Genomic DNA, 25,412 nt, shown 5'->3' with positions numbered 1-25,412 from the left:
CAGTTCTTACTAACGCTTTACAAAAGCTTTCAATCTGGAGTACCATGTCCGCCAAGCCCTTTGAGTTATGGATGGCAATTTTCAGGACAAAATATTGTTCCTCTTGTTTCGAGCACTTCCTCGCTTCCGTCGGAATATCCACAACTCTTCTTTAAATGTAGTAAAAGTACATCAAGAACTGTAAATGCCATCCTCGATTTTGTGATGTTTTCCGTGTTTGTACCGTAAAGTATGATAATTTCTCCGAAGTAGTATAACATATGCGTAATTCGCGGTCATTTTCCTTAGATTCTTTTTCTTTCTCTTCTTTTTTCATCAAAAGCTCCATTTCTGCAACTAATTTCTATTTATTTTGTATGTACTTCTGTCGAGGCTAGAATTCAATATCTATGCACTTTAATTTATTCCAAGTGGCTTCTATCTTGACACCATAAAGGGAATGGAGTTGCAAAGGTGTTGTCACTTTCCTGTACAGTCCCAATTGCTCTGTTCTTACCCCTTTTAACACAAATCTAATGCAAGTACAGGAAAGTTGGTTTCTGGTGTCGCTACTTAGGTATGTTTTAATAATACGCAGTTAGAAAGCTAGATCTGATTGTGTTTATCATTTTTTTCTTTTCTTTCTCGGTACCTTATTCTGTCTCACATTCTAAGTATTTACATTAAAAGGGTAACACAGCTTCACAGAGAACAAGATCAAGCTCCCTATAAAAATTTTAGTCAAAAATTTATCGATGAATGGTTTCTTTTGGAAGAGCTGCGGTCATCTCTTTATTTATGTGCTATCTACGACGTTTTGTATATCAACTAGCTCGTGGTACCGAACTGTAAGTAAGGAGGGATGTGGCCTAATAGTAACCAAAACTCTAAAAAACAGATTATTGACATCAATAGACATATCGAAGGAATCGACTTATAATGCTGATTCTAAATGCGTAATACTATGGCTACGAGCTTAAAAAAATTTGCGGGATTTTCGAAAAAGGGGGAAACAACCCCTAAAAATACTCTAAATGGAAATCAAACGATCAGATTCAGCGTATCGGAGAAACATATACGGAAGCATTTTTTTTTTTATGGGTGATCATATCTAACCAGTGGTGCTAGAATATCGCGATAAGGCTCATTCTAATAGAAATTAAAAGTTTTAGTACCCTGTTTAAGTGACAAAATATTGGGGGAAACTAGCCCACCTCCTGCGGCCCTTTTCCCCAAAAAGCTGTCCGATCAAAGTTTTGAGATAGCCATTTTGTTCAGTACAGCTGATAGGTACAATAACTATGTCTTTGGAGATGGCTTATCCCCCATCACCACCCGAGGAAGGGCCTCAAGTTATAAAATTTGCCCATTGTTTACATATAATATTTATTTTGACGTTTTTCAGGAGGAAGGAGCTTTTCCAGGGATAAATTTCTTACGGGAAGAATATTACATCGGAATGAAAGCTTCCGGGAGATGAAGCTTTCGGGAGAGGTTTTACGCGGGGGGAAATTGCCAGAATTCATGCACGAAACTTGTTTTATTTGTCACTTTCTCGTTGGTCACTCTAATTTGCATATGAAGATGCTGTGGGGGCATTGTCGGAGAAAATATTCAGTGGAATTCTCTGGGGGATTTTTATGGGAGTGGGGGATTCTCACGGGAGAAATTCCCCAAGAAGGAATTTTCTGCTGAAAAAAAAATTTCGCAGCGAGGATGGAATTTCCCGAAAGTGATTTCCTGGCGGAAGAATTTTACGTGAGAGGAACTTTCTACGGAGGTATTTTTCGTGAGGGGAATTTTCCACTGAAGGGGCGAATTTCCTGGGATTATTTGAAAAACAATCAAAATTAAATTAAAAAAATGTACTAAAAGGAAGGAGCAACATGAAAACTTACAACGAACAGAAAGTATTTCGTACATGAGGGGGCTGCCCCCTCCTCAATACCCAAATCTTTACGCCAAAGTTCAACCTTTTGTCTCATTTCTTTAAGAACAATTCCTGAGACACAAGGACCCTGTAATTAGAATCAGAACCTATTTTAAAAGTTCTTAAAAAAAACTTATCGTAAAGAGATCGGTAGGGCTATTGAGGAGGAGACAGGTCCCCTTAAATACGGAATAATTTATGTTCGTTTTAAGTTTTACTGTTGTTCCTTACTTTCGGTAGATTTTTTTTCTTGTTTTTTTATTTATATAAATTCTCTAAACAATCACTGTGAATACCAGGACCAAATATTTCGAAATAGTACGATCTGCAAAAGCAACTTTTGAACCGAAAATTCCTAAGGGCACAGAATATAGTTGCAGATACTGAGTAAAACGTATCAATCAATTTTTTCTCCATTATAGATGGTGTTAGTTTTCGGTTGAAAATGGGCGTAATTGGAAATTTTGTCCCACTTTCCGACTGGGAACTTAAATGATAAAATGAATTAATTACTCTATTATGAACTAGTAAAGAATAAGTCCTTAAAAAAAACAATATTTAACTAAATTTCAAGACACGCAACGAAGTGACTTCGAAGTCACAACCTTAGACGCTGCTGATGCGTGTAGCTACTCGATATTAAATTCTGTCCTTGCTACTTTTTTAGAATCAATATTCTGAAACCGAAATTTGGAGCTCTAAGACTATGTCAGACTTTTAATAAGATACTTCTCTTCGTCAAAAGTTTTATTCCATGATACATCTTTCTGCAAGCCTTTCGTTTATAATACTTAGAAAATTCTGAAAGTTTCTGTATTTTCTAACCAAGTTCGTTTTCCAAAATCTCTAACTTAGATAAGCAATGTAAAAACTGTAATCTAAAAGAATAAATAGATCCATGTTCCCGAAATTTTTTGTATGAGATGCAAAAGATACACGTTTCGGTTAGACTATAGACAACAAATCTGCCTTAATATATTTCCATTCACGAGAAAAATTAAAAGTTAATAAATCTTTTACTAGGTTGCAGCCGTAGCAGCAACCTATTAAAAGCTGTCTATGGTAGGCCAAAACTAAAAGTGGAAAACTAGTAGGAAAACTAGTAAAAGCGGTCAAAACTAATTTGTTAAATTTGACAACGTTTTTGTCCGTATAAATTAAACGTCAACAGTATGTTGATTGTATTGGGGGCACATGGTGCGAATGGGTGATGGAAGGCTACCTCATGACATATGGTGTTGGATACCCCCTGGCCTCCGCAAGTCAGGGACACCCAAAATGACCGTTGGCAGGATGTTAGAGAAGGAGGTGAAGCTGGCGAGGTCTTCGATGGAGGAGCTTTGGTCGAAGGCTCAGGACAGGTCGTCGTGGCGAACCACTGTTGCTGCCTTATGCGCCCTCAGGCGTGGGAGGACCTTAGTCTAAGTCTAAAGACAATTGTACCTTTAAAGGAAAATTATAATTTCTTAAGTTGTTTTGCGCCATATGATTTTAGCAAAAATTTTGCTGTTTTTTACAAGTACTAAAAATTACATAACTGCATATTGAGGTCTTTTCCATTGAAAATGGAATTTCCGATTTTTTCTTAATTTTTGAGGTATGTGCGGTTGAATAAATTTCCGCTTAATCGATTCAAAGAGTTGGATTTAACCTAGTAATTACGGTCTATGGTAGACAAAAGTTAAAACGGATTCTGAAAGATACCCGTTTTTTACATAGTAATATGATCTCAAATTCAACTTTAGAATAATTGGTTATTACTAGAAGAAATTTTCAAAAATTTCAAAAAAGGGCTTGAAACCACTCAAAATGATATCTCAGTGAAATAAAAAGTATACCAACCAAATCACCGCTATCAAAAAAACTAACACGGAGATTTACAATATCTCCCTTTGAACAACAGGGACAACCCTATTTTGTGCATGGGTAGCACGATGCGTCTTCTCTTTTACATCTTTTTCCGCGAGGGTTCATTGTGTCAAACAATGGTTCGTAGGAAATCAGAAGAGAGTTAGCTTTAATGGGAATGAAAACATCTAGCACCTTTTTCAAATAGTAAACCAGATCACCTCACGGCAAAATTCCTGTTTTCTGCCATTTATATCACATAATATCAATTTTTGGTCCAAATAGACCAAAATGAAAGAGAACATGAACATCTGAATCACGCAATCGATTTTGAAATCTCTAGCTAGAAATTAAACAAGGAGGTTAGCAGTTCCTTCCTTTGAAAACCTGTGAAATTCACATTTTTCCATGTTTAGTATGAGGGTGTCTCCTCTAGATGTAGAAGAGCTCTATAGCAGACATAATGTAGAATTTGCCAGATACAGAAAGGGTTCGCTGCAGGCACTACTGAACATAAGGATCAGGAAAAAGAAAATCGCTAGTACAGAAAAGAAGGGCTGATGAAAATAAAAGCAGGGAAAGAGGATTTAAAGGAAAGTTTTAGATTCAAGCACATTTCAAACCAGAGTTAGCCAACTTGCAGAGCATACTCCCGTAAGAAAGGTTCATAAAAATAGAGACTACTACTACTACTAATAATAACTCACTGCAGCACCTTTTCCATGGCTTTTTCCATGTTTAGTATGACAGTTTCTCCTCTAGATGTAGAAGAGCTCTATAGGTGACATTATCCAGAATTAGCTAGATACAGAAAAAGGATTCACTGCAGGCACTACTGAACCAAAGGATCAGGAAAAAGAAGGGCTGATGAAAATAAAAGCAGGAAAAGGGGATTTAAAGGAAAGTTTTAGATTCAAGCACATTTCAAATCAGAGAGTTAGCCAACTTGCAGAACATACTCCCGTAGGCAACGTTCATAAAAATAGAGTCACTCTTGAATACAACTTGTATGGCGAGATGTTTTGGGAATTGGAATTACATATAGCAAAAGGAAATATTACCTTACTATATCTCCTTACTATAGGAAATATTAACCAGTATTAGCCGGTAATCAAAGATGATCTACTGTAAGGGATATTACATCAAAGTGACGTGGAAAGAACCAATAGCGAAGAAACATCATTACAACAAACATCAAACAAACATCATTAAAGCAGACGAAGAAGATTTAGAGAAAGGTGTTACATTAAATGAAGATTAGTTTTGACACTACCCCTAAAAATAGACATTACCCAATATAGGAATAAACTATACAAACTGGACAGTTTATTTATCAAAAAAAACATCAGCTGATTAACTTTTTACCTACAGAGTCACTTCAAAGAAAATCTTATTTGGAAGAATTGGGGTTAAAGTGAAAATTGCCAAGACTAGTGGCACATCAGCGTTATTCCTGGCATAAACAATCTAGCTATAGATTCCATTTTCTTGACATAAGAAAAACGTTTGAGTGCAAACTATTGTTCAGTTGTTTTTAAATAGGAGAGGAGAAGGTCAGAGCAACGGGCCCTTGCGGCCTGAACTTCGACTCAGCTGAGTGAATCCACCCGCAGTACAATAATAATAACAACTAGTTCTATTTCATTAAAACAGCAATTATCATTATGGTCGTATACAAGTACAGAAGGGTAGCTCTGTCATAGCATCCAGACACCATTATATCATAATTTCAAAAGTAGAAAAAAATGGTCGTCTTAAACCCTGCTCACCTAAGAAATCCAGGCTATTTTTTTACTTCTTGCAATATAGGCTAGTATTTATCTTCTTCCCTTTATGGTTAGTCGAAGTCGGAAGTCGAGCAGTCGAGACAAGCCATAAATATACTCAGAGGTTTTTTCACACCAAAAAAAAGCAGTGGCAAGCAAGACATATGTTCTGGCGTGAAATCGTAAGGCTTCTTGTTGAAACAACCCTTTTCAAGAACGTTTTAAATCCATTCTAGAAAACTATGAAACACCATAGCGACCCTTAATCCTTATTCAAACGAGGTCCCTGGCCGGAATCGAGGAAAGATCTCACGCTGTCCAAAAGTTTAATATTTTCAATGTTAACGTTCGAGTTCGTAGGGGGATAAAACGAGCGATTTCTCTCTCCCATCGCAGGAAAAAATTATCGGGTCCCATGGATTCATTTTTTCCGATTCATCGATACTACGTAAAGAAATATTATATATGCTCTTTTTACATTCATATATACTATGCTACATTAGTTAATTTGGCATATTTCATAACAGCACTAGGTTAGGAAACTTGGACTCAATAGAAAAACAAAGTGAAATTGTTGATAATGACCACCCTCTATACATAATTCTATTCACTTCATTTTTCTTGCATGACTTCAACCTTGCATGTCCAAACAAAAATCTTTATTTTGACTTGTCATTTCCTTGCTAGCGCAGTAAAGTTGGACACTGTTTAACAGCTTAAGCACTCAATCAAACTTTGCATGCAATAATTAAACATAATTCAAAAACGCTGCACGATTTATATTCTGTGTATTCGAATATTTTAGAAGAAATTGTAGTTTTTAAATAAATCTTATTTATTTATTTATATTTGGACACTGTTTTAAAGTGTTCAATTCTATGTTTGACGCATAAACCAGACCAAGCAAATAATTTATTCCAAACAAGATCGAAATAAAGGACATTGTCGAATGTTAGCAAAAACACGTACTACATCAAAGTCTAATATTTGAAAATATAGAGAAAAGCCAAAATACTAGAAAAAGAAAAGGAAGATATTTCAAGTGTACCAATTAAATATACATGAATTTGCATTCAGGTCCGAGTTAATTATCTAACACTTGCAACAAATTGGAGGGACATTAGTTTTCCAAATAAAATTACGAATTTTTCTTTTTAGGTGCGATGATTTGGCGAACTACTCACGTAGCTTATAAAGTATTTAGTCAAAAGGAAAATTGCTAAGACTAGTGGCACATCAGCGTCATTCCTGGCATAAATAATCGAGCTATAGATGAGCACACGTCACTCGAACACACTCAAACACTAATGGAATATAAAATCCACAAATTTTTGCACAAGATTTATTGGCCCTATATTATTAAAACCAGTAATAGACATTCACTGAAATTTTTTATAGTTAGTTCTTACAGAGTAAATCAATTGGTATCTGAGAAACTTGTTTATTTGAATCATAGTGAGCTTTGATTATCAAAGACTAGTATTTGTCAAATTTTTGACAGTTGCTATTACCATTCACTTGTTGAGTGAGACATGAATGAGATACAAAAATATTATTATTATTGAGAGTTTTTCTTCGACTAGTAAAAAACTTAGCAAACAGGAACTGGCCATTTTTGCTGCAACTTTTATATTATTAAATTCCTGGAAGTCTACCAATATTTTATTTTGTTTGTTGCAGGTCAGCTAACATTCTGATCTACTTCAGCATGTTACACATACTTCTGAACTAGCATACAATCACACACAGGGACATTTCATACCCAAGACGTTTCATATCCAAGACTAGTCAAAGGACTCTTCTTTAGGAAATATTCTCTGATACCTTCCCTCTGGAACAAGATTAAGAAGACCAGTACGGACCTAAGATATGGATAATACTAGAACTAAAAAAAATAATTGCCAATTTGGATTTTTAGCATTAGGAATTTCATTTTAAGCATAAACAACAATTCCTTTTCAAGATTCATCGATTTGATGATGTAGGCAATTTTTCGTAAAACGCTTGGTTTGCCTACCTGTAAATTTTTGCAATTGAATGATAACAACTGCTAGCCCCCTCGTGAAGCCGTCGAACATAGTCATCAGTCACGTGTTGCTTGGCAGTTCCTGTGACGGCATCATGATGTTGTGCGACAGCCTCAGCTCTTTCCAACAAGACGAGGGGATTTGAAGGTCCTGATTTATGAGAAAAAATTGCTGACATCTGTTTGCATGCCTGAAATGACAACTAAGTTACAAAATCAAACAATGTCTTTCCTATATATTTATTACCGTCAACAACCAAGTTAACACCCAAGTCAGGGAATCAAGGGGCTATGAACAAAGGTGCGAAAACACTTCCTTAATTTCCTAGAGCGAACAAAGAATATGTGAAAAGTTACTGTTCAAGAATAATAGAACTAGTTTGAGGCTACAGCAAAAGTCTTGCCCATACCTTGTAGGTCTCGCAAAATGGCATTCATAGCATGAAAAAAATTGAGGCAAGAACGACATCGGCCTGGCACATTATTTTTATTCTTCTAGCCTGCTAGAAAAATGATCTGTAATTGGTTTTTCTGTTTAAATTGTTATTTTTATTTATTTATTTGGGTTTCTTTTATTTATTAATACCTCCTAAAAGAAAAACCGCAGAGATCAGTGACTCCTGTTTCTAAGTAACCTGAAAATACAATACAGGATATCTTTTCTATTGGGAGGGGAGTGGGAAATCCATCAAAAATGGCACAAAATCGTACAGTGTTTGCAACTACGAGTAATTAATTGGCGCTAAAACTCGGGTTTATTGCGCTTAAATTTCGCCAACAGAGCAGTGGAAATGCTCATTCGAACGCGTTTTTTATCTAACGATAGCAAACGCGGCACCCAACACGCAGACAGCTTTCTCATTCCTAAATCTTGATTGATATGTGACAAACACGTTCTTTCGACGTTTTCATTGCCTCTGCTACCTCTCTCACTTTAACTCGGCGGTCTTTTAACACCATTTGGAAAACTTTAGCGATATTTTCGTCAGTAATTACAGTTGCTGGACGTCCCGAATGTCCATCATCTCCCAAGCTCTTGCGGCCATGTTTAAATTCAACTGCCCAAAATTTTACAGTGGTAAATGACCGTGAAGAGTCTAACTCATCTTTGATTTGCGTAGGCGTATTTCATTTCAAAAATAAGTATTTTATGACAGCTCGATATTCGATTTTTTCCATTTTCCTACAAAGACTCACATCGACTCACTCAAATAACTGTCAAATAAAAACTGCGCATCCAAAATGGCAGAAACTTTGATATGTTGCTGTTAAAGAATGTACAACTACATTCCCTGACTTTTATTGACGAGTTCTGCCATCTTCTTGTTGAGTTCGGAAACTTTTCAGACCCCCCTCGTTATGTAACCAGGAAAATACAAAAAAAATCTTCAGACTTTGCTAGGGGATTGGAGACTCTGATGAGTACACATCTATACAATCGGTCTTAAATAGTAGCATATTTCGTTAATCTGTTGATTACTTCTTTTTCATTCTTCCTCCTTTTAGAAGCCTTTTTTTCTAAACCAAGAATAGCTAAGAATAGACGTTTTGAATATTTATCATAAGCTTGGAAAAAGAAGTTTAACCAGTCTGATTTAAATCACATCTAAGGATTCAGATGGTTTTGTCCACCGTAGAGCATCCATTCGGGACTGGGCACAAAACTCCCATACTGCAGAAAAAACTTCAGTAGTCGTTTAAATTGTCAGTTCACAGTGCATTTTTTTTTTAGTTTTTTTGGGTGGCCAGAAAAATGAGTTTTAAAATGCCCAAGAATAAGATTTATCGAAAAAAGCTAGAATTGTTTTTAATCGAATACTGACAAAAAGATCGAGGAAGAGGTTTGGAATCTTTAGTTTTAACTTTATTCTAAGGGGCGGGGTTGGAATGTACCAAGAGGCTGACGTCGAGGCCCAAGGCCCACAAATGCCAAGGCCCCCAGGGACACCGGGACATAGGGAATATAAATGACGACCGGGACACTCAAAGAGAAAGCGACCGGGACACAAGGAATGTTCGATTAGCAATCACCATCAACAAAGCACCGGGACAGCAAATGACGACCGGGACACAGGGAATATAAATGACGACCAGGACATAAGTAAAGAAAGAACTAAAAAAAAGGTAAAAACTACAAAAAACTAAAAAGAAAAAAAAACTAAAAACTAATAAAAAAAAACTAAAAAAGATAAAAAAAACAAAAAAAAAGAAAAAAAATAAAAAAGGAAAAAACTGAAAAATAAAGGAGAACAACAAAAGTAAAAAAATAAAAATAAAAAAAATAAAAAGGTAAAAACTACGAAAAAAAACTAAAAAGAAAAAAGAAAAAAAAACTGAAAAAAACTAAAAAAAGTGAAAACCAAAAAAAACTAAAAAAAAGGTAAAAAACTAAAAACTAAAAAAAAGACCAATTCAAATACGAATGTATATACAGACCGGGACACCGGGACACAAATGACGACCGGGACACCGGGACACAAGGAATATAAATGACAACCGGGACACTCAAAGAGAAATTACAGATTGGGACACCGGGACACAAATGACGACCGGGACACAGGGAATATAAATGACGACAGGGACACAACTACAACAGGGACGCGAAGCGCCCCCACCAACTAGGTGTTGGGGTGGCGCGAAGTGCCACCCCAACAGCTAGTAGGGAATATAAATGACGACTGGGACACTCAAAGAGAAAGCGGCCGGGACACAAATGACGACCGGGACACAGGGAATATAAATGACGACCAGAACACTCAAAGAGAAATTACAGACGGGGACACCGGAACACATATGACGACCGGGACAAAAATGACGACCGGGACACAGGGAATATAAATGACGACCGCGACACTAAAAGAGAAATTACAGACTGGGACACCGGGACACAAATGACGACCGGGACACAGGGAAACAACAACAACGGGGACGCCGGGGGACACAGGGGGATATATAAATGACGACGGGGACACAGGGAATGTTCGATTAGCAATCACCATCAACAAAGCTCAAGGGCAATCATTAGAATAATGAGGTATAGATCTGAATACAGATTGTTTTTCCCATGAACAATTATATGTTGCATGTTCAAGAGTCGGTAAACCTGACAATCTATTTATATGCACAGACAATGGGACAGCCAAGAATGTTGTATATTCGCAAGTTTTACGTAGTTAAAAATATATATGTATATCTATCTATATTCACAGGTGGGACACAGGGACACAACTACAATAGCGCGTAACTAATATGGAGCGTAACGACTTACGCGCGCGGGGGGAGCTTGGGGGTGCGAAGCGCCACCCCAACAGCTAGTTTGTAATGAAATTAGGCAGCTTTTGGTGATTGTAATTGCGTATCAGCTATAATGAGAAGGGGCAAGTAATTATTTAGGTTAAGGGCAGGGTAGATTCCTAAAAAGAACATTTTAATGGACAAACTGCTTACTCTTCATGAGGTTTCAGTTAAATGTTGAAAGAGGTAGGGTGGGAGTAGGAATGAATTAAATTGTTTCTCTATACAGCTGAAATGTTACATTCCCATATCTACCAGAACATAGGTGGAAAAGGCAAGGCAGGTCATCATCAGCTCAGTCACGAAGCTTCTTTGGGGTGACAAATACTGCTAGTAACTTAGTTTTCAGCAATTTTAAATAATTTTATTTTCGTTTTTTATTTGTATGAAGTACTTAATCTATTTCAAAAAATGTATGTAGTGAATTTATCGATAAGAAAATCCTATTGTAGTGGTTGTGATGGCTTCAGTTATGTAGCAGATCAAAAGTCTCACAGAATTTCCATCCATGTAAACAATAATACTCCTTTTCATCTAACCAAAATTCTTTAGTAGTAATATTAACAATGAATTTTTACCAAAATTACTATTCACCACCAAGTTTTCAAGTATATTCAAATTTTATCCAAAACTAATACTGTAAATTTAAATGTAGGACGGTTCTAATCAACGTACAGTTACTGATTTACACATTTTAAAAGCAATTAATCAGGGATTTAAGGGACTGGTGCCTAAAATTATATCTTGGTTGGGCCTGGTTATGATTTGGAAAATAATCAGAAATTAAATAAAAAAAGCTTTCAAATGAAATCAAGGAACAGATTTGAAACATATTTGAACAGACTTTTCTTTATATGAAGGGGTCTGTCTTCTCCTTAGCTCCTAACTCTTTACTGTGAAGTTTTGTTTTTTTCCAAAATTTTCACGACAGTTTGCAATTTCAAAGATAAGATTTTTCAAAGCACTAAAAAACTTCGGTTTAATGAGCAAGGTGTTATGAAGGGGGCAATCCCCTTATATGCAGAGTAATTTCTATTTGTTTTAAGTTCTAAACCTGCTCCTTACTTTATTTGGAAAACATTTTCTATTTGTTTTATTACATGTCATGAAAATGCAAAGTTCTATGAATACAGTACTTTTGGTAACACAGAAAAAACAATCAATATTTTAATGATCTCTGTTTGGATTTTGATGGGTAATCAGCAAATTCGTTGTAACGAACTGTTAGGACTGACCCGGCTCTATAGTAACCGAAACTTAAAAAAAAACAGAATTTTGATACCAATACATCAAAATAATTGGCTAATATACTGATTCCGAATATATAAGTTTCATTAAGTTTAGCCTTACCTATCGAAAGCTACGAGCCTGAGAATATATGTCTGATTTTCAAAAAAAGGGGGAAAGACCCCTTGAAGTCATAGAATTGTAATGAAAATCACACCATCAGATTCCGCGTATCAAAGAACCCTAATGTAGAGGTTTCAAGCTCATCTCTGCAAAAATGTTGAACTTCGTAATTTTCCCTTTTTTTCCAGGGGTGATCGTATTAACCCAGTGATCCTAAGACGTTGAGAGAGGGCTCATTCTAACGGAAAAGAAAAGTACTAGTGCTATTTTCAGGTGAGTGCAACTTAGCCCCCTTCCACGCCACTTTTCCCAAAATCCTCCGATCAAAGTTTTGAGATAGCATTTTTCTTCAGCATAGTTGAAAAGCCCAACAACTATGTCTTTAGAGATAAAATGACTCCCTACAGCCCCCGGGGAAACGTTTTTAAGTTATAAAATTTAACCATTGTTTCGGGTGGGGAGGGTAGGACGAATTTTCTGCTGGGAGGATTTTGCACGGGGAGAATTTTCCACGGATAGAGAAACTTCCAGGTGGTGAACTTTCCAAGGAATGTTTTACAGTGGGTGAATTTGCTAGAATCCCTATACGAAATTTCTTTATATGTCTTGCTTTGTCTTTACCGAGTCGATTTTAGGCGTGGGAATTTTAAGGGTAATTGTCTGGGGTAAATTTTCACCTGGATTGAATGGCCCAGAAGATATTTCTTTGGAAAGGGGGATTTTTTCGTGGAGGTGGAGCCAGGTATTCTGGCGTTATTTAAAAAACGATCAGAAATTAAATCCAAAAACAAAACAAGTTTTTTCAACTGAAAGTAAGGAGCACCATTAAAACTTAAAACAAACAAAATTATTACGGATATGGGCTGGATTACCCCTCCTCGACCCCTCGCTCTTTACATTCAAGTTTAAATTTTATCCCAATTCTTTACAAACAACTCCCGACACAAGGGTCGTATAAATAGAATAAAAAGTAACTTTTTTTGAGTGGCGAAAAACTGTAGTGTGAAGAGCAAGGTGCTGAGGAGGGGGGCAAACGCTTTCACATATGTTATAATTTCTGTTCGTGTTTAGTTATAATGTTGGTCCTTACTTCCAGTTGAAAGAACTTGTTTTTTTATTTAATAAAGCTTAGAGACAAACATCTCTCTAATGGTAATGGAAAAACTATGTCACTCAGACTCAATTGTTTTTAAAAAGTAACGAACTATCAAAGAAGTTTGTTAAAAGTAAAACATTAAAACTAAAATTAAGAAAATCAAATAAAATATTTTAATTCAATATTTTTAATCTAATTTTGAATACCAAACACTAAAATGTTCGACGTCTTTATACTTCATAACTGTAAAAAATAGATCTTTTTCAAAGTGACAACTCGATAAATACAATCACTCCTTGAAAAAATTAAATGATAATGAAAAAAAAACGCATCCGTTCAGAGGGGAAATACAAAAATTACCAGCATTCCGTTCAGGAGAAACATTTCTGATTGTAGTGGCTTCATATATCAGCTCATGGGTACTCTTGCAATGCAACCAAAAGTTGATGGCATATTTTTACCGAAATTACCCCTTATTAAGTTGTTTTCCTTGTATTTTCCATAACCATAAGAACTTTCTTGTGTACTAATAACTGCACTAATTACTAATAAACAAATATATATTTAGGATCACCATAAAAAGCTGATTCTTTGAACAAATGTAATCAATAGTTAGGCTCTTATACTTTCGTTATTGATAGGGATCGTTATTTACTTACCATTCATTAAAATTCAACTCTTTTTCCTATGGTTTCCTTATAATTACTTTATAGTCTTAAATTTCCAGGTGGGGCATGGCTCCCTGCTCCCTGACAGCGCCCATGTTTCGGCTGTTACGTGATGTCACGTAACAGCTCTATGCAAACGGAGCAAGAGTGACTTAAAATGTTATTATTTCCTTTAAATTTTTTATTTCAGTCTGAATATCTGATATTATATATGTAAAAAGGTATTCCTTTAAACATCATAAGTATTGTCGTTCATAAGAAGAGTCAAATGTATAGAATTTAGAACATCTGGAAGCAAGGCCGCACCCAGGCGTGGGGTAGGGGGGAGGTTGGTAGGGTGTTTGACCCCCCCTCCGAAAGGTTTGTCTGGTTCGTAAAAACGTGACAAAATGAATAGAAATAAATTTTTGATGCAATTTAAAAGTTTTTTGTACCCCCTTCCCCCGAAAAGAATTTTTTTGTAAAAAACAAAACGAAAAGTAGTTCTTTTGTAAAACTACCCCCGAAAAAAATACTGGATACAGCCCTGTCTGGAAGCATATTTGCATATGTTAACAAATCGATTCAGGCATACATCACTATATCCCTTGAACACATTATTTATAACTGACAAGCAATATTTTCCTCATATATTTTCATACAGTAGATTATACTACTAGGAAAGTGAAACACAATGTTAGACTATATTAAAAGAAGAATAACACACAATTATACACTAGAACCAACAATTCAAATTGATTTATGATAATGTAAACTCTAACCATAGAAAATATATGTGAAGTTGAAAGATAACGGCAATAAAAATGACAAAATTGTCCAACATAATTATAGAAAATGGAGCAAAAAGAGAACGCGAAACCTGTCTAAAATAATGGAAATGTGGTAAAACTGAATATAAAGCCGGTTGAAAGATAGAAAAGAAACCTTATGGGAATAGACAATTTTAGGTCAGCAATAGTACAAATTTATTGGGAACGAAATAGAGGAAATTTAAAAAGTAAACATTTAACTTAATTAAGGTTCAAATCAATGGTTTGTGTTTCTGTTTCATCTCGTTTTCCTTGTACTTGTTGCAATCTTGCGACGACAAATGTAATTTTTTTAAAGATAAACGTTTTAATTTCTAAATTCTTAAGATGAGGGGGGCTGTCCCATTCGTCAGTCTAATTCTTTGTGCTAAATTTTAACATTTTGCCCCGAGGTATATTTGAAAATCTAAACCTCTTACTTATTTGAAGATGAATAGCTCTGATAGGCATAGGACTGTTTTATATATCATACTATAATACCTGTCTATAATATAACATCTACACTATAATATCTGCTATTCAGATTGGAATGCAGATATTTAAAAACAAGAGAAACATTTTAAGCAATTCTGGCTCCGTTTTGATAGAGATATTACGCGGAATCAAACAGTTTTTAATGACAAATTGTAATTACAGAACTCATTCTAACAGTAACCGAAACACTAAAAGAAAGAATATTGACAACAAACTATAGATCAAAATCATTGTCTTTTATGGTCATTCTAAATAAGTTAAATTCATTAAATTCAAGTTACTTATTAAAAATTATGAGCCCCATAAATTTTGCCTCATCTTACCAAAAAAAGGGGAGGCTTCCCAAATAGGAGAGTGATCTTGACTAATAATCATATTATCGATTTCAGCATACCAAAGAAGTTCCAAAGCAGAGTTTTCAAGTCCTTGCCTGCAAAAGTAGTAAATTTCGTATTGTATATTATATAGGTATATAATTTGGCGTAATCCAGGGAGGGCCAGCTCATTCCCGCAATGCGTCTAACTAGATCTATAATATGCTGTTTTCAGCTATTTCGGGAAAAAAAATCCCGTTTACCATTTCCCAAATTTTTCCATTCGAATTTTTCCTTAGAAAAATGCCTGTTCTATACTTGACTCCAACAAGAACCATGCTCTCCCATATCTTAGTACGGTTAACGCTAAACTTTGACTTTTAGCCTCAAGGCATACTTCGAGAATAAATGGTAAAACACAAGAGCAATTGGAAGAAGATAAAAAAATGTCGTCACAATGCATCACGATGCATCACAATGTCGTCACAATGCATCACGAATTGAAAAGCTTATTGATGCGCATTAAAGAAATAGTAATAAAGAAAAAAATTCGTTCACATGTTTTGAAAGACAATCAGTAGTTACAATTACCAACTAACTATATTTGTTGTACCCAAAAATACTTCCGGTAAAGCATTATCAAAACTTTAGCGTAAGGGCACCCCTTCTCACATGAATAACAATTTATGTCATTTTAAGTTTTAATGTCACTCATAACTATTATTGATAAAAAAGGTGAATTATTATACAATCGATCAGGAGGTTGATCTCTATTCGACCCTCTAAAAGCTTCTTTAATTTTTAGATGATCAAAGGCTTATGTGCTTCATTAAGAAAAAACGTGGCTTTTAACATGAATTAACAGAAGATTTAGAGCATTTTAGTGGTGTACCAATAACAGTTCAATAGGGACAAATCCTTGATTTAACAGTGAAATAACAAAAGAATCTTTGAATACTTCAGGCACATATGCAATGGCCGTCTTCAGCAAATTTGACCTTCAGCAGATTTTTATCTGCAGAGGACGCCCACTGTATATGTGACCAAAACACCCAGAGATTTTGTTGCTGTTTAACTGTTAAATAACAGGATTTGTCCCTATTGAACTGTTATTTGTGCGTCATGGAAAGGCAGTGTGGTGTCCAAAAATACCTTTTTCAGTGGTGGATAATAAAAATGCAAGATAGTACATCATATCAAAATGACAAGTTTACAATTGTTACCTGACTTACCCTCCATATTAGCAACTCGTTAACTGGCTCAAGGTTGGAATGAACAACTTACCAAAACTTAAGAGGAGATAAAAGTCGGTATTGTAACCGAACTCTTCGGTCGTATGCTCGTATACGTCTACTGACCGAGATTAAAAATAGATTAATACTTCATGGTCTTGGATTGCTTATAATTCAAAAAAAAAATTATACTCGCCCATATCTGTTGCATTAGCATTATTCCATAAGGGCATTTTTTTTGCTAATTTTGTTGTTAACTTTGGTACTTTTCCAGGCGATGGGTTAAAAATTAACCCTTAAATCATAAACCTTAAAACAGCTTATTAATCAAGTTGTTGTGAGTACATATCGTATTTCACAACAATCAAACAGTTCGTGGTAACGAACTGTAGTAAGGAGCGACCCGGCTCAATAGTAACCAAAACTCTAAAGAATTGAATGTTGATATCAATAGCTACATCAAAAGAATCGCATTTTAATGCTGATTTTAAATATATAAGTTTCATCAAGTTTAGTCGTACCCATCAAAAGTTACGAGCCTGAGAAAATTTGCCTTATTTATGAAAATAGGGGGAAACACCCCCTAAAAGTCGTAGGATGTTAACGAAAATGACACCATCGGATTCAGCGTATCAGAGAACCCTACTGTAGAATTTTCAAGCTCCTATCTACAAAAATGTGGAATTTTGTATTTTTTGCCAGAAGACAAATCACGGGTGCGTGTTTATTTGTTTGTTTATGTTTTTTTCCCCAGGGGTCATCGTATCGACCAAGTGGTCCAAGAATGTCGCAAGAGGGCTCATTCTAACGGAAATGAAAAGTTCTAGTACCCTTTTTAAGTGACCAAAAAATTTGGAGGGCATCTAGGCCCCCTCCCACGCTCATTCTTTTCCCAAAGTCAACGGATCAAAATTTTGAGATAGCCATTTTTTTCAGCATAGTCGAAAACCATAATAACTATGTCTTTGGGGATGCCTTACTCCCCCACAATCTCTTGGGGAGGGGCTGCAAGTTACAAACTTTGACCAGTGTTTACATATAGTAATGGTTATTGGGAAGTGTACAGACGTTTTCAGGGGGATTTTATTTTATTTGGGGGTGGGGCTGAGGAGAGGGGGCTATGTTGGAGGATCTTTCCTTGGAGGAATCTGTCATGGGGGAAGAAAAATTCAATGAAAAGGGCGAAGGATTCTCTAGCATTACTATAAGAAAACAATGAAAAATAAACATGAAAACGTTTTTTTAAATGAAAGGAAGAAGTAGCATTGAAACTTAAAACGAACAGAGATTATTACGCATATGAGGGGTTCTAAAAATACTTTAGCATAAAGAGCGAGGTATTTAGGAGGAGATAAATACCTTGCTCTTTATGCTAAAGTATTTTTAGTAATTTCAACTATTTATTCTACGGCCTTTCTGATTCAGGGGTCATTCTTAAAGAATTGGGACAAAACTTACGATTTAGTGTAAAGAGCGAGGTATTAACGAGGGTACAAACCCCCTCGTATACATAATAAAAATATAAGGTTATGAAAGTTTGTTACGTAAGTTAATTCTTAAGTTACGCATATTTTTTACTAATAAAAACGTTCGTTAAAATTAAAAGTTCTAGTTGCCTTTTTAAGTAACTGAAAAATTACAGGGCAACTAGGCCTCCTTCCTCACCCCTTATTTCTCAAAATCATCTGATCAAAACTAAGAGAAAGCCATTTAGCCAAAAAAGGAATTAATATGCAAATTTCATTTTAATAATTTATGTGCGGAGAGCCAAAACCAAACATGCATTAATTCAAAAACGTTCAGAAATTAAATAAAAAAAAAACTAATTTTTTTAGCTGAAAGTAAGGAGCGACATTAAAACTTAAAACGAACAGAAATTACTCCGTATATGAAATGGGTTGTCCCCTCCACAATCCCTCGCTCTTTACGCTAAAGTTTGACTTTTTGCCACAATTCTACTTTTTAAAACAATTAAAAGCTTTAGCGTAAAGAGCGAGGGATTGCGGAGGGGACAACCCATTTCATATACGGAGTAATTTCTGTTCGTTTTAAGTTTTAATGTCGCTCCTTACTTTCAGCTAAAAAATTAGTTTTTTTTTTATTTAATTATATAACAACTCTTAATCCAAACTCAACATTGCTATGCAATTGGTCTTAGAGATAAAACCCTAATGATTTATTTTTCTTAGAAATTTTCCAGTTCTTTTGAAGTCATAGTCTTCTTTGATGAAATTTTCCAGAATCTTGACTTTGAAGGACCAATCCATAGAGTATCAGCCTTATCTGGGCAAGATATACTAAGAGATCGATATCACACCAAAAAATATGTGGATCTCGACTAGAAGATTTAAGACGAGTTAAAAAGGGATTATAAATATTAGTTCAAAATATTTACGTGTCTCCCCTGTTTTTATTTGCCGGTTTTTATTTTATCAAAATAGTATTGTTTTTCTAACAACGATTTCTACTAAGTTTCAAACTTTTTATTTTCTTTTTTAAAGTTTTTGAACTGTTGTAATCCCTTATTAAATTTTTTTGCTCTTTACGCAATTTAACGTATTTTCTTACTAAGGCTATTCAAAAATATTTGATTATTGAAGCTAGTCCGATTTCTAACAGCGATTTCTACTAAGCTTCAAACTTTTTGTTTTCATTTTTAAAGATTATGGATATCAGTTAAAAATATTTACATGTCTGCACTGTTTTTATTGGCCTTTAACGTCTTTAAGTTATTTAAAAATATATTTCTTTTTGAGTTACTTATTTACCTCAATATTCTCTCTTGTGACCTGACTTACTTACTCACAACAGACACGCAAACAGGAGTTTGTTTTGGAATGACGGGTACGACTTCGAAAAATAAATATGATAGGGGAATCACATGGAAAACAAGATATTAAGATAAAATGCATTAATTCTTGAGAATTTGGGAGAGGGATATATGCCCAGTGGCCTCCCTTGTGTATGCGTTTTAGTTATGATAATTATTTTCACCCTGGGTTTGACCTTTATAGCGAATTTTTTAACTAAAATTTTTCCTAGCAGAAAACTTTAACAATTTTTGTTAAGTAATAGGAAAGAGATGTACACTCACAGAAGTTAGTTCGATAGTTTAGAAGAAAGTTTAACAAAGGAAAATATGTCACAGTCTAGGAAAATGAACTTTTACCCTTAGGACAAATCGCCCAAAATTTATGTACATGCAATGTTGGTTGATGATTTCTCATCCCGCGAAATGGGTTTTTTGCGGTCTTGCTTCGCTTCATTTGCAATGGAATATAAAAGAAAAAGAAGGACTGTTTGATTTTATCATATTTGTATGAGAAATGAGATAGATTTTTTTATTTTTCATTATTTTGTATATTTGTTTTCTTTCTCGTTAAAGAACTTGGGAACACCCGCAAATTGGGATTTTATGTGATCATAAAAAAAGCACTAGTGGGGCACAAACACATAAGTTGTTATCATCAATTAATATTTCAAGCGGATATCATTGCTAGTCAAGAGGATATTAGAGAAAAAATAAACATTCGATTTGTCAAGTCATCGTGCTAATTCGGATATAAGTGTTTGATTGAGATTGTACAAACTTTGTCAGACAATTACTCAGACAAAACATAAAATGTGAGTGATGTCACCCATTCACTGGAGTAAAAAAAATTATATTATTTCAACAGTTTATTTCAACAAATATATTTCAGAGATGACCCCTCCCCTCTCCCAATAATCATTCGATAATGAATTATGTGTGTTTCGAAGGCCATTTTGAGCCTATGAAAAAACAATATAATTTGTCTTAAAAGAACAACTAAATTAAGCTCTTTATTTGCTTTTCCTGGAGTAAAAAAAGCTTTATTGGAGAAAAGACCTACTGCGACATTGAAACTGTTTCAAGTTTTATTTCTGGACGAAATATATGAAGTCACGGGAAAATAACAGCTGACTTTGTACACTGAATCGAAATCTGATAACCGAACCATCCTGTCATATTTTTCTCTTTTGTGGAAGAATAACTAAATTTGCATAAATTATGCAGTTTGAAAAAATCTTGTAAACAGTTGTTGAAGTCTCAGTCAAGGAGCGAACATTGACAAAGTTGAATAGAAAAAATTCCCGAGGAAACGGGCACATGCTTTATTACTTTTACAGTATAAAACATGGATAGTGTCGATATTAATTGTGTCAGGATTTTCAATCACGACGAGGGGGCCGACGTTGAAAAATTAATATTAGTTGTCATTTATTTTCGTAGAAACAGCCACGAAACCTGCTAAAAGTAGATAGCCCTGTATCACAGAAATTTATGTAGAAAATGGGAAAGAAAAATTTAACATGATTTCATTCTGTGCACTTAGGACGAAGAAGCTTTGTGATTTTTTTCCAATTTGTTAGTTTTTTGTATTTTATTAAAAATCTTTATTTCATAATTTATATACCCTTTAACTGTTTTTTTCATTTTTTTAAATTGGACGAATTTAAGTAATTATAAACTTTATAGTGCATTGTTTGTATTATGTTCATTTGTATATTTGTGGCTATAGTAAGTTATTATCACAGACTTTATAATAACTTTGTAGTACGTTATTAAAAGAGTAAAATTATGCTTTATATAATATTAATTTGAAAATAGTATTTCGGAGGGAAGTAGTGAGCGAAATTGATGCTTAAAACGAACAAGAACTATTACTTGACAATCTATCTAACATAAATCAAATAAAATTAGAGCAAATAAACCAACTAATTATATTTCCCTGTGTTTGTAGGATTATAGAAAACAAGCGCTTTACTGAAAACACAAAAGCCAAGTATGAGAGACGGGAATATTGGTTTAGGAATCAAAACTGAGTACGTAGCCAGACAATAACAACTAATCTATGAATCTTTTTATAGTCTTACAATATCAGAAACTTTCAGTATGTAATTAGAATTATCTTAAAAACATAAGCATAAAGATAAATATTTTTTAATAGCCACAAAGTCATTGAACAGCATACAGAAATATTAGATTGATTTATCAGGTAATATTTTGGTTTCGCCAGCTATAATACCAATAGTGAGTAATATACAGTGTTAAATTGTAAGAAATACGCATAAGTATTACTCGAATTGAAGATCAAATAAGCCTCTCTATACAACAGAGAATTTCAAGTTATGATACAAATTCTGAAGCTACTCTATAGTCCTAATTCTATCAACACGGCTTCACTTCGAACTTGTCAACCACCTAATCATAACATGTGCTTTTCAGAACTAAAATGAGAGCCAATCATTGGACTGAGCCACAAGTGACACCAAATTAAACGAAAGAAAAATAAGAAAAACCTAAAACGCTTTATTTTTATAGTGTCGAAAGTGTTCTTAAACGGTATGCTTTTACTGTAACAAAACTCCTATATTGTTTTGTGTTTTCAGTAAAACGCTAGTTTTCTGTTCTCCTATAAACATAGAAAAAAAATAATTAGCTGGTTAATTTGTACTAGCTTTACTGGTATATGTTAAACAGACTGTGGAGCAATAATTTTTGTTCGTTTTAAGTTTCAACTTCACTCTTTACTTCCCTCAGAAAAACTTTGTTTTTTAAATTAATTTAGGAACTAAATCACGGGGTGATTTAGTCTTAAGATTTAGTTTAAATTAATTAGGAACTTTATTTGAGTGCTAAAATCACGGGGTTTCTCATAACTCTCGCACCGGCATGTTTATGCCATATATAAGTTAAGTAACATAATGCAGTTTAATGGCAGAAACCAGGACATTGCTCTGGCCCGATCTTTTGTTACTGAAAACGAAGTCTTTGGTCTATCGGGTATTATACCAAAATGAAAAGAACTATCTACTCTAAGAGGCATGTTCTTCGTTATTATTTTCTTTAATATAATTTAAAGAACATGTAATATAACAAAAAAAAGCATTGGGCATTATACCCAAATAAAAGAGGTACCTATTTTGCACTTTCTCTTTGGCTGCTCAATTTTGCGTGTAGGGGAAGTTTCCATGGGGTGAATTACCGGGGGTATATAATTCTGGTTTTTTATTTGAGGAGGGATTTTTCATGAGGGGATGGGGGTATTTTCAGATGGTTATTTTTTGCGATAGTATTTTCCGTGAGGGAGCCTTTTTTGGGGGGTATTTTCCAGGGGAAATTTTCCAGGTGTATTTTTCAGGGGAAGGGGGGGGGGGTTAAACCTCAGCTCCCAAAACTTTTAACTGGCATTCGTTGATCAAAATACACAGAACAAAAATATAAAAAAAAACAAATTAGCTCTCCCAAAAACGAGCCCGAACAACAAAAAAGCATTTTGTGTTTCTTACAGCTTAAAATTTACACCTGCAAGCGGAAGGACCAAGAGAACCCCAATGTACAAAAATTTTGAGGTTGGGGGCGCCATCCCAATAATTAGGCCTGAAAAAGGATTGCAATTTTCATGACAGCTTGAAAATTGTATCCTTAAGCCTCAGGGCCCTGAAAGACCTCAACGTACAAGAAAAATAGACAAGATAGTACTAGCTCACCTAACAACGCAATAATTATATACATATATATATACATACATATATATATATATATATATATATATATATATATATATATATATATATATATATATATATATATATATATATATATATATATATATATATACTTTTTACTTTACGACCATTCTTTTTACTGTTGTTCACATAATTTACGTTTCTCTATCCACATTTTCAAGCAAAAATTTGACAAAAAAAAACTAAGGTAGGCTTTATGTCCAATTAGCGAGAGCACAGGTGCAACTAATATTACGGAAAATTGGGCGTTAGAATTCCCCTGCCTTTGATTAAGTGTCATACAGCATTTCCAACTTTTTTTCTCGAACGAATTGCTCTTCATTCTGTTCTTACACTTTTCTAGGAAGTCCGTTAGCTCTTAAGTTGATTTAAGCCGCAAGACTTTGCCCTCGCGGGAACTATAGAAGCAAGTCTAATTCTACTTTTTGGAATAGAATAGGTAAAGGAAGACTTTCGCCAAGTTTTCCGTTTGCTAGGAAGTACGGGAAATAAAAGCTTGGTTAACAGTGTGATTATAATTAATAGGTTCGTTGACTGAGGGGGGACCTATTACAATGTGGCATTAGCTATACCCGATTTTTTTGTAATTATGAAGAAATTAACTTAAGAATCAAGGAACAACAATGAAGAAAGAACTATATAAATAAGAAAACACGAAATATTTCCATTTAAGTTTCGTTAAAAAAAAGAGTTCCACATACCACTTGCCCCCCCCCCCCCCGAGAAATGTTTTGGTGGCACTCAAAACGCTTCCGCCTCTCCTCTTTTATGAATGAAAGCATTGCAATGTAATATTTTATTTTACACAAAAAAATAATTCAGAAATAAGAGAGGAGCAATTATTGCTTTCCTCCAAAGCACCAGTTTTACATGCTTTAAAAAATACTACTTGGGATTCAGGGACACAAGATTGATTTGTACTCCCCCTCCCCCTTCTAAATCTATTTCTACAATTATCAGAAGGCTCAATGAAAGTTAGGAGATTTGGGCAAAATAAACGTACTTTTTCAAGCTTCAGGCACACCCCCTACCACCTATACAAAGAAGCACCGGTCCCCCTCCATTATAGTTGATGTACAATTATACGTCCCAACATCAGATTCTGTCAAGCTCCTAATGAATAAACTAGGTTAAATTAAGCTTTGAAATAATTATCTATATCTATACTAACCGTTTATATCGACTACGTGAATCCTTGGGAATGATTGCACCACCGCGCGGCATTACGACCACAGAAATTGCGCAGTCCAAACATATAGGCATTTTCGAAGACCACATTACCTCTCCACAATGTATAAATAACAGTTCAATAGGGAATATCCTTTCATTAGACAGTGAACCACAAAAAAAAATAATATCTGGATATTTCGGTCACAATACAATGTCCATCATCAGAAGACGGCCACTTTGTATGTGACCGAAATGTCCAGAGATTGTTTTTTTTTGGTTCTAATGAAAGGATATTCCCTATTGAAATGTTATTTATACGTCAATACATACTTATTAGAAAATTTAAATCGCTTGGCTATCTCTTATTTTCCGGCCAAAATTTATGTTTGTCTCTACGAAATAACAGAAAAGACCACTTTGCTATTGGCCAAATTCTTTTGATGTTCAAAAAGGACACTATAACTTTCAACTTTCATAAGAATGAGCCCTATCCGGATATTTTAGGACCAATGGTTTGATGCGTTCATCCCTGGGAAGAAAAAACTAACAAACAGATAAACGAAAATGCTTCTGTAAGCAGCCTTTTCGGAAAGAAAGCAAGATTTCGCATTCTTGTAGCCAGAGGCTTGAAATCTGTACAAAAATGTCTTCTGATTTGCTGAATTCGACAGTATAATTTTCATCATGATTTTTCCTCTTTCTTGGAGTGTTTTATCCCTTTGTCGAACATCAGGCGGATTTTCTCATGCTCACAACTTTTTGTGAGTAATTTTAAACTTTATAATTTTACATATTTCAAATTAACATAAAAATCGAATTTTTATGTATATACTGGTATCAAAACTCCACTTTTTGTATTTGGTTACCATTAGAACGAGTTGGTCCTTACCTACATTTATCACGG

General features: G+C 34.6%; 1 protein-coding gene across 7 annotated transcripts in view; it reads right to left on the bottom strand.

Moving 5' to 3' along the window:
- The window catches only part of LOC136032192 (lysosomal alpha-mannosidase-like), a 459,508-nt gene that overhangs the window by 245,998 nt on the left and 188,098 nt on the right, over positions 1-25,412 (bottom strand). For all 7 annotated transcript variants that reach the window (XM_065712394.1, XM_065712397.1, XM_065712399.1 and 4 more), the window contains one exon: positions 7,541-7,740. In XM_065712394.1, the coding sequence (XP_065568466.1) occupies positions 7,541-7,740 (200 nt within the window). The remainder of the gene's footprint in view (positions 1-7,540; positions 7,741-25,412) is intronic.

The sequence above is a fragment of the Artemia franciscana genome, chromosome 10 (genome assembly GCF_032884065.1).
Source record: "Artemia franciscana chromosome 10, ASM3288406v1, whole genome shotgun sequence".
NCBI classification, from domain to species: Eukaryota; Metazoa; Arthropoda; class Branchiopoda; order Anostraca; family Artemiidae; genus Artemia; species Artemia franciscana.
The sequence above is the reverse complement of the archived record's forward strand: the minus strand, read 5'-3'. Positions and strand labels throughout refer to the sequence as shown.